This window comes from Wyeomyia smithii, chromosome 3 (genome assembly GCF_029784165.1).
Source record: "Wyeomyia smithii strain HCP4-BCI-WySm-NY-G18 chromosome 3, ASM2978416v1, whole genome shotgun sequence".
Taxonomy (NCBI): Eukaryota; Metazoa; Arthropoda; class Insecta; order Diptera; family Culicidae; genus Wyeomyia; species Wyeomyia smithii.
The window spans coordinates 11,216,785-11,227,755 of record NC_073696.1 but is presented as its reverse complement, the minus strand read 5'-3'; the positions used below and the strand labels follow the sequence as shown (position 1 = coordinate 11,227,755).

At 39.9% G+C, this 10,971-nt stretch overlaps 1 protein-coding gene across 1 annotated transcript; it reads right to left on the bottom strand.

Annotated features, from left to right (window-relative positions):
- Positions 1-1,480: 1,480 nt before the first annotated feature.
- LOC129728556 (protein escargot-like) lies at positions 1,481-4,580 on the bottom strand. The gene is made up of 2 exons (XM_055687004.1): positions 4,083-4,580; positions 1,481-3,962 (listed from the first exon to the last, which is right to left on the bottom strand). The coding sequence occupies exons 1-2, from the start codon at positions 4,165-4,167 to the stop codon at positions 2,587-2,589; spliced, it is 1,461 nt and encodes a 486-aa protein (XP_055542979.1). The 5' UTR covers positions 4,168-4,580; the 3' UTR covers positions 1,481-2,586.
- Between the last annotated feature and the right edge of the window lie 6,391 nt (positions 4,581-10,971).

Below are 10,971 nucleotides of genomic sequence, written 5' to 3'. Positions count from 1 at the left end.
TTTGTCATTGAATCACGTTAGATTTTGAACAATGACATAATAATTGTATCATTCTGGACGCATTGTTTACATTTGATGAAGCGCTAGGAACGGCTCGATACACAAATATATGAACTCCATTAAATCATGTACAAATGATGTAACAATGAGTACGAATCTAAAGTTTTGGGAACAGAAATGTGGTATCACATTTTAATCTCAATATGGACACCGTAAACTAACAAATTACGCTTGCGTATATTTCTCATTAATTTAGATTCCAATTAAATCATATAAAATATCGATTTTTGAATAAGATCTTCATTTCTATTCAAAGTTCTTGAAGCCGCTTTTCTGCTTAAAAGATTGCTGCAATTGCAACCAACAAGTTTCACTTAAATCGTGTTGCGAGTTAAAGGCCAAGTGAAGTGCTACGCAACTGGTTCTCACGAACGCCAGTAGATGGCAGCACCTCACTGGTTAAAGGCTGAAAGTGTCGAATCAATGCTTGCAATACCATTCAAACAAGCAACGAAGCGAAAATTCAAAGTAAGTCGAAACAAATTTAAAAAATGGCAACTTACAAAAAAAATCCGAAGAGATTATTTTCTAATTTCCGGATTCCGGTGTTTGTTTTCAGCTTCGAATAATTTCCATTTTTCACAGCCAAAGGCTCGTATTCCACCTGCCCCGAAGCAGAAGCTAACATAATCTGCGCAAAACAAAGCAAAAACGCCCAAAAGCAAATCTGCACACTGGTACTTCGTTCGAGCTAATGTAGGTCAGTTTGCAGAAAAGCTGAAAAGAGGTTGACAGGAGATATTTCCTAGAAACTGAGTCGGCTTTCGGAAATTTGATATCCGTTCTTGCTGACGACTCATGGACAGCGACCGCAAGTCAGAAAAGGAAGCAGAAAAAGAACCCGGTTCACCTGAGGAGCAATAAAGTTCCAGCTGATTACCTCCGTTTAACAAAAAAACTGCTGCTCTGTTTTCCCAAAAAAAAAATAAATCCGATCTTCGCCAGAGGAATTTCTTCAGCATCACACACACAATGCACCTGATTGCAGCCCATAAAAGCTGTGCAGCAATTACGGAACCTCCGATGCAAATCGCCCACAATAGAAAATCACTTGTCGTTGTTCCGTGCACGACACGATGAAAAGGAAGGAAATCCTGTGTGCAATTCATTCCCCAGGCCGAGAGGATCAGATCAGAACGGAAGGAAGTTAGCCTCGCTGCGAGCAAGAATGGAGCGAAATCATCGTCGTCGTTGTGCACCACACCAGGTAAGCATATATTTACCTGTGTAGACAGAGACCTAAGAATAATCGAAGCTAAGGCTGAAGCGAATGCGCAGACAAAAAGGAAACGGCAACAACACCTAGGCATGAAGACGACGACGACGACGAGCGAACAAGGCGAGTGAGTGAGTGCGAGGAATGCTGGTGCGAAAAGAAACAGGAAATTTAATTTTTCGATTGAAAATTCATTGTGTTTTATTTTGTCTTTTTTTGTTGTTTTGTTTTTTTTTCTCTTTTTCATAGAAATGTCTTATTGTATAAAAATTCTTAATCACTAAACAATGAAAACAAAATATATTAAGTTTCTGCTTATTGGGTCTACGGTATATAAAAATACAAGAAAATGTACAATTGGTAGCGGTGTAGGTTCTGTGTACCGTAAAGATAGAGAGCCTGGTAGATTTGTATCAAAAAACGTGGTTTCGCTTAACTCTAATTTGTCATGGTTTTGTTACACAGAAAGAAGCAAAAAAATGGCTATTTGAAATGCATCCGTTTCTTGTCTTTTTTCCCCCGGGCGGGCGTAGTTTTCTAAAGGCACAATATTCACTTGAAATGGCGTTCGATCCGCAGGAATTTCATACAACTGAGATCCTTTTTGAAATAGTTCTGATTAATTGTCACTTACACGAGACATTAAACTCTAGACTAACTATGTAAGGAGTGAGAGAAGAATGGTACAACTAAAATAAAAAAAATAAAATTACACTAACTGACTAGCTCAGCAACTTTCTTAAAAAAGTTTAATTTAAATGTTTCCCCAATGTCCACCCAATCCCCTCCGGGGGAGAGACGGGGAGGACATTTACTGGCGGGGAAACCGACCAGCAGTAACTCGAAGCTGTTCCATGTTCTTTTCGACTCATAGAGAAAATAAATAACTTACGACAACTAAAAACAATCATTCGTGACGTTCAATTTTGTTCTCCACTCGAAGTAATACAAATGCACGAAACTAGTTTTTTTGGTAAATTTCTGGAAACTGCAATTTTTTTTCTGAAATAGGTTTAACTTATCTCGTCGAATAAATAAACTATTTACAAACAACTGTGGCTAACTGTTCTTTTTCTGTTTTCACTTTGAGGAACACGTAAACACGGTTTGTCGCGGCTTCGGGTCCTACACGAGTGAAAGCTAACTTTTTCTTCTCTTTTTTTTTTTGCTTGTTTTTAACGGTCGCGGTGGCAATGAGTTTCAGTCTTTTGCGGTAAACTATGTGTTGTGATTGGCGACGAAAAGGCACTGTCGTATATGCGTGTATGTATCTGTGAGTGTGTTGTACGGGTTTAAGTATCTACTTGGATCTAGTAGACAGCGATGTTGCTATGCGATAACACGGTAGGGATGTACTTTTCGTCATGCGACTGCTGCGATGGGGAACTTGGAGCGGGCTGTGATCCTGGGAGTTGCATTCCCGGACATCCGGTTTCGTTGTGCTTCGTGAGCAGTGGCAAGCGCGAGAACGATTTCGTGCAGGTTGGACACTTGAAACGCTTTACGTCCTCGTGGGTCTGCTGGTGGGCTCGGAGGTTTGACCGATCGGCGAAGGCTCGCGAGCAGAGCTTGCAGACGAACGGTTTCTCTCCGGTGTGGGTACGGATGTGTCCCTGCAGCAGCCACGGTCGGGAGAAAGCCTTATCACAGAGGTTGCACTTGCAGGGAAGCGTGTGGGTACGGATGTGCATTTTGAGGGCACCGAGCGTTTTGTACGGTTTGTTGCACTCCTTGCAGACGAAAATCTTCTGCGCTTGGTTGCCTTCGGCAGCAGGACAGTGGAATTGCTGGTGCTTCGAGAGTCCCGAGTAGGTGGAGTATGATTTGCCACAGTCCGGGCACTGGTAGCGCGGGGCACCAGAGCCATTGGGTTTGTCGCTCGGTTTATCACTTTTAACTTTTTGGATGTTGGAACTGGAGGTGGACTTCTCGGTTAGGATGGATGGAGATGCGCTGGTGTTGTTGTTTTCCTCGGATAACGTTGAAGGACTGGATCTGGCAGGAGATAGCGAGCGGTTCGACGATAGGTATGAGTTGAACGAGGTGTGGCTGGAGGCTGGCGATAGAGATGGATGTTCTACAGGCATCATGAGCTGATGATGATGGCTGAGACTGTATGGCATGTAGCGGTGCTGGCGGACAAACGAGTCCGATTTGATGATGTTGTTGTTCTGGTTTATCCGAAGTTCCGTTGCCGGATAGGCCGGAACCATTGTCGGTGGTGAGATCGATTCCTGGCGACCGTAGTGTCCAGGATGCGGTGGCGAAACGGACGTTTCACGTTGAGCATACGGAGATAGAGGCTCCGATCGCGGTGGCGAAATGTGGTGATGGTACAAATTGTAGAGATCAGACGGGTAAGGCATTGCGTACGGGAAGTGAGGATAGCCGGAGTACACATTGGGTGCGGATTTGTAAAAGTTGTGCAGTGGCTCTGCTGGCGAGGTTGGCGATCGGGAAGTTGGATAGTAGATCGAGGGGTGCGATCCGTAGATCGGGGTAGGAACGGAGATAGGAGACTTTGTTTCACTGGGATCCGGAGAGGACGAAGGTGGCGGTGTTGGTAAAGTTTCCTCAGCTTTGATCACAATTGCCACCGGGGATTCAGAACGAGCCTTCTTTTTCTTCATGGAGAGATCCTCCGGTTTTGTGCTAAGGTTCTCTGGTTCCATATCGGATTCAGAATCTAAAGAAAAGCAGATAGAGAAAAAATCGAAATTAGTCATTTGATCCACTTCGAAAAACATATAATTTCACTCGGTTTGAAATCGATAGAATTACTATGAAACAAGCATGAGATATTTACCATTTTTAATTTCTTCGTCGATGAAAACTGGCCGCTTCTTGAGCGGGCAATGGCTGTAGTTTTTCTGCATGATCGATGTTGGCATAATTCACTGTGTCCTTTAAGTAAATGTTGAGCACTGCTCTTTTCTAGTACACTCTTGAAGTCTCTTGGTAAAACTTTGAAACGATAATCCCTCACAAGTATTCCATAAAGCTTGATTGTCCTTTAAACGTTCACTTGCTGAGCGGTTCGATCACTGATCAACACTGATCACTTAATCCTTGTGCTTGTTCCACTTCGGGCTGGCGATGTTTGTGCAACGAGCTCAAACGAACGACTGAAATCCTTCACTTGGCGTAAAAGCACGACACGGCACTGAACACTCGATACGACGAATTTCAACCAAAAAGGCGAAGGAAGGAACGAAAGAATGGAATTGAGATTAACGAAAAAAAAAACTCGATCGCAACGAAAATGCGTTCTACTACTATTCACTATGTTCTTGTCTGTACGGCGTGTGAGCCTTGAATGATGTTCGGTTCCTCTTCGGCGCTTCTATTTGTAGCTGAGCCGAACGGTTGTGCCTCCCCTTAAGCGGCCGGTGGAATAGCAGCCGTTCGGGTTTTTCCCCTTCGACGAAGGAGAGAACAAAAGAAAATGCAACTGCCACCAGCACCAGCGGTACCAGCAGGCCAGGTGTTGCAGCTGCTGCTACTACCGTCCCAATATGTGTGAGTGCATCTCAGCGAGCCTCTTCGCATTAGCACGTGCCTTTGCACCAATGATCGCCCAGCGTAAGGTGATCGACGCTGTCGGTGTGTGCAGTCAGTGTGTAAAGTGGTAAACAGTGAAGATCATGCAAAGTGGGTGGAGTCTAACGTGCTTCGGCAAGCCTTCGGAAAATTTAGGTGGGAGAAATCCCCGCAGGTGTGAAATTTGTTTATTCGGCTTTTCCGCAGGGGAAAACCCAGCCGAGCGCGTTTGTAGGCTCGCTCTCTCTCTCGTGCTCTTGGGCGCATCTCGTTCGGGAGTTCTCCATTACCATGCCGTCCATTCAAGTTGTCGTCGTCGGTGATCTACTGCCTGTGCCAGGCCCCGTTGTGGTGCGCTATGTGCAATGGCTGTGTTATTGTTATTGGGGTGCAGCGAACCGGTGTTCAGTTTCGTTTATTTTTAGCTGCTTGTTTTTCTCGCTGCTTCGCGGCACGTCACGTACCGCGGAACAACTGTTTTGGAACAAGTTTCTCCGGGAGGGTTCGGGCCGCGTCACGAAGCTGGGCGTCGATCGCGCGAGTACGTGAATTTCTCGCGCTCTCTGTTCAGGACGGACGCGATCCAGTTCGAACATGAACGTTCGAGCGTTCGTATTGGCTCCCTTGGGGAAGCAAAGAAAAAAACCTCAACGTGCTTCGGGAAACAAGTTTCCAGTGGATTTTGACAAACTGGTCGAAAAGACTTCGAATCGCTATTTAAATTATTTCATTTAAAATCAAAGCTAAAAACGAAAAATTCCGCCAAAATATTTCTACTTCAAAGGTGTCACAACGGGCACACCTTTCCTCGAGAGGTCCACCAGAGGAGAAGCCTGGAGCTACCTGAACCGTATCTTTCTTTAATTTTTCCTCTCCTCTCCCTTTAAATGTGACAAATTTCCAGTGCACCGGGCCTCTTGCACAAATCTGTGGAACGAACGGTACAACACACCGTTTGCAGCCGGTCCTGCTCCGCACCACCCGACGATCGGATCCTTGTGCAATATGCGCCCCGTATGTGTATCGCCATCCGCCAAACAAAGCCCACACGGACGGGTGTGAGTGGCTGCCTGGCTGGTGTTCTGATTTTGTGTTCCGTTTTTCGGAAATCGTTTACCTAACATGCTGCTATTTCCTACGATGTTTAGCAGTACCGAGCATAATCCTAGCAATTAATAACGTTTCAGGAAAGTGAACAAAGTGTCCCTTCCGTTGTTTTTTTTTTCTTTTTTGTTTCGTGTAATTTCTAGTGGGAGCTATAGTTCGAAAGGGAAGCACACAATTGAAAAAGCTGCCAAAGCTAGGAAGTTCTTCCTGTTTTACGGAAACGCGAGGGTTGACAAGAGTGCGCTGGCTTCCTGTGTCAGCGAATGTTCGCTCTTAAAATCTCGAACAGAAATGTCGCCACTCGGTGTGAGACCGTGTCCGGCAGTAACTTAAAAGATTATCCTCGAGCGAATGATTTGGCGTTTGTGTGTGTCATGAATTTATGGGTTTTGCTTTTAACACCTTGACTGGTGACTGGTTGTGAAACGATGCTGTAACTGATATTTTGCAATGGAATTTCATGATTGGTTCTATTGTGTTACGTTAACGGTTTCGAATAAACTTGAGCTTTTTTAATTCTATTTGTTCGTTTATCAAATTATATTTCTGCAGACAGTGAATTTCTGATACAAATTGAAATCGTGTGTATCAAAATTTTTAATCAGATTTGTTACCCTATGCAGAACCTATCGAATGGTAACAATGTATTTGTCATACTTGAAATTATACATAAAATTGAAGTTGTTCTCCTACTCAGAGTAGTTTAAATTGAGTCCAGTTTCTCCCACAAATAATAAAATACTATGCACAATTTTGACACCGCTTTCATGTAATGGTTCACTGAACGCATTTTAATTTGTAATTTTTAAAGTAATTTTGTTAAATAACACTGGTCAACATGTCATTTTAGTGCAAGGTTCCGACTATATTTTATTGAGCATTTGTTTTGTCCATTGGTTCCAAAAATGATCATAATTTCTCACTCTCAAGTCTGATTTTTCTAGAAAATGGTAAAACACTGTTTCTACGAACAAATATCAAAAATCTGCAAATATTATTTCCAGAGCATGTTATTTTAAAATTTCAAATTTCTGCTATTGAAACAATTTTTGTTATACAGTGAAACCTCCAGGAGTCGATATCGAAGGGACCATCGACTCAAGGAAATATCGACTCATAGAATAAACTTTTGAAGACGTCAATTATTCATACAAAATATTGCACAGAACTGTGTACACTATTTTTTGTCATTTTAAACTCAAGATATTATTCAATTTTGGCAGCAACAGGTGTCTAGAGTCAATACATGTTACTCCGCGAATCGATCCGAACCGATTGTTTCCTATATAGCTGCGAATTTGTTTGATATTATTAGAGATTTTATTTTATGATATTGATTGATCATTTATAAACATAATTCTGAAAAAATAATTCAAAAATGTCAATGTGTAAAATATAATATACTAAAAAATTATATGTTTTTTGATAGTTAAACTGCAAAAAATATATATCATGTAAAAGTAACTTTTCCTTTGATAGCAAACGTTAAACATAAGCATCAAAAGTTAGGGCATTTTTATATGTCCGTTGATTTTTTATACTATAAATCTAATATTTTTTTAAGGCAAGTGTCAAAATTTGCAAATGTTAAAATGATAAAAATAGGAGTTGTGAGCATCTGATAACATTTCTTTATTAGAGAGACTTTTAGGTGATTTACCTCTGCTTTTAAATGATTTCTTGCTGGATTTAGTTAGATAATGTTGAAGCAAGATTTTTTGCTAACTGTAGAGCTTCCAGTATTATTGCCCTAGAGATTGTTGTTTCGTCTAGTTTAGCTAACAAAAATCATCAGAATCCGATCTAGTCTATCACATTTCAACAACAGTCAGCACATTATTCCTTCATTTCTCAGTTCTCTTCATCTTCTGCGGGATTGAGATTCCATTCACTCTTTTACATCAGGAGAACTTTAAAAAAAAACATCGGCTCATAGAAACCAAACAACTAGCATAGTTACCATACGGGACCATCGAGCGAAGGAGGCATCGAGTAATAGAAATATCGACTACTGGGAGTGAGTTTGTATGGGAAATCGAAGGGACTGAAAATATATCGACTCCAAGAGCATCGACTCATGGAGGTTTGACTGTATTTCAATAAAATTGTAAAAATGCTCCTCTACTAGACAATTCCAAATTTTTGAATTTGCTTGAAAAATAAAAGATGCCTGAGCTGTATTAGTAACGTAATACAGGTCGGACTCGATTATCCGGAGACTCGATTATCCGGATTTGGTTTTTTGGTGACCGTTTTCAATTTTTATTCCGAATTTTTGTCTTTTGTCTGGCATATTTGTTACCATTTGGGACATGTTCGAATTAAGTGAAAATAATCAATGTCCAATTTATTTTGTTTTGCTTCTCAAGGTTCTAACCCTTTTCGCATCAGTAATAACTTCTGGTTACGCCACTGCATCATACAAGTAAATGAAAAAAAGAAATATTTATTTTATGTTCGTTAATCGCAAAATTTATTTTTTGTGTGATTCGATTATTCGGAATGAATTTTTTTTTATGTTCCGGATAATCGATTCCGACCTGTACTTGCTTAAGGTCAAATAAAAACTCTATCGTTTTTCTATAAGTTAAACTATTCTGAAAACCAAAATAGTCTGTATGAATAGTGTTGTACAGAACATAAGCTGGCGACACATGTTCAATGAAATTTCTATCGAAATCTCAGCGTAACTAAAAGTTTCAAAACCAAGAGCCTAAGAAATCAAGACAGGGATTTTCCATGGGCAACAAATGAGACGCTATATAAGGACACGCAATTCGCTTAAAAAAATTGCATTAGTAATACAGAATGTTTTCACCAATCTCAAAGCAGTCAACACCAAACTATAGTGAAATACATGCTTCGGGACTTCGCAGTAATATGAGCGTAGAGCTGCTTTGTATAGTGATTCGGATTGCTTTCCCAAATATCAAAACAATTTTTTAAGCTGTATCTCAAAAACTGGACTTGAAAGAGAAAAATTACAATCATTGCTGCTGTATTCTCGTTACTTTTTAGTTTTATTTTTGTTATTTTTTTGTTGGTCGTTAGTTGATAACCTTTTGAAAATTTTATAAAAAATATTATCACAAATTGAACAAAATTTGAATTTGATGACTAGGTGTAAAGTTTCAAACTGAACATGAGGTCCATGACTTTTTCTCTGAAGGCAGCAAGAATGTTTTATAGTTTACCTAAGGAACAACTCCCATGCAACCATTTTTCTGTTGAAATCTTATTTTCGAAACAAAAAGCCTGCAACTGATAAAGATGGCACCCTTCTATGGTAAAAATATCAGCGAAATTCATTCCAATCAGATTTTTTCGAGTTCAACCGATCTGTTATGAAGCATGGAAACCCCTAGGTTCCTAGGTAAAAAATACTACAACCAATTATATCATCGGGCAGAGTAATTGTTGAGTAAAGTCTGATCAAGACTTTTAAACCAGAAACATTGAAACTTTACAGTTTTCAATCAGAATACCAATGCGCAAAGCTTCCGGAATAGTAATATCTAACTACTTGAACGTTTTTGCCGCCATGAAATTTAGAAATAAATTTCAAAATTCACTCCTACTGAATACTGTTCATTTTTTTTTGCATACGATAATTTTGGTTGCTACTAAATAGCTGTAAGGATGCGAACAGCTGTATGTATACAAGCTTTAATTTAGACTATATACTTAGAATACAAGAAACCACTCGCTAATTAAGATCTTCTCATCAGTCGGTATAAAAAAATCAGGTTTTACTGCAATCGTTCGGTTTAGTACAGTGCGAGGAAAAATTATACCGTACAAAACTGTCATTATTACAACAATGCACCAGGTTATTTCTATCAACAATTTGTGTTGTTCGGTACAGCAGTGTATTGCGCGAATAACAAACAAATGCAATGTTTTCTCACATGTTTGTACTTGGTGAAATTAGAGGTGAATTGAAACAATTTCAATTTGTAGAAGGAAATAAATATACCGTACATGTGTCTTAATCATCTTTAACCCATTTTGTATGGGTATTAGGGTGGGGAAAAGAGATCAATTTTCCAGAACCAAGTGTTTTTAGTACCTTTTGGGGTCAAAAGAGCTCAAAACTGCTCTAATAATGCACTACATTATGTTAATGTATAGTATTTTAGATGCCTAACAACTTTGCAGCAAACACTGATGAGCTAGTATGTCCTTAAGAAGAGCTATAGCTGTTCAAAGTTGAGTATGTCGATTTAACTGCAGAAAATCTTGTTTTCTGCCAACATTATCAATGTACCGGCGTCAGTAAGATTCCCATCAGAAGTAACCTGTCGTAACGAGTTTATACACACAGCCGGACCAAGCAAACAAATTTAGGTCAATATTCTAGGCGTTAATAAAATCTACAACGTGTTTCAGAGGTTACTTCTGATGGAAATCGGACTGACGCCGGTACACTGGCAGTGTTGGCAGAAAAAATGATTTGCAACATGAATTTCGACAAACTCAACTTTGAACAGCTCTAGTATTTTTTTTGGCACACCCTAGATCTTTAGTGTCTTCGGCCAAGTTGTTAGGCATCAAAAAACCTACCATTTGAAGTCATGAAACCTATGGTTTGAGCAATTTTGAGCTCTTTGGAATGAAAAAAGCAAAAAAGTTGGTTTTTCCATACAAATCTTCATATAAATTTAAAATGCAATGCGCCAAGCGGAGACAAAACCAATCGACTTCTAATAAATTCAGGATTGTTTGGGGTCCCAAATAGAACAAAAAAAAGTTGGTTCTGCTATCAAGTTTCGTTTTTTCCATATAAAAATTCCCCACCCTAATGGGTATAAAAGTGAGTATATTTGCACGGTATGCAATGATCACCGTCATTAAATTTAATCTTCCTTAGCTAGGGGAAATAGTTTTCATAAATTCCTGTATCGCTGCTCGTTTAATTTGCTGAAAATAATGAGAGGAAAATCATTATCTTTGGAAGACCGAGCGAAAATCACGGCTTTCAGACAATGTGGACTAACTATTCGCAAAATAGCTCAGAAATTGAACCGTGATAAAGGTACCCTAGTAAA

Excerpts from the sequence above, each read along its gene's own strand:
- LOC129728556 (XM_055687004.1), bottom strand. The coding sequence starts at position 4,167 with ATGCCAACATCGATCATGCAGAAAAACTACAGCCATTGCCCGCTCAAG. Across the intron at positions 3,963-4,082 it reads CGACGAAGAAATTAAAAATG|ATTCTGAATCCGATATGGAA; the intron begins GTAAATATCTCA and ends GCTTTTCTTTAG.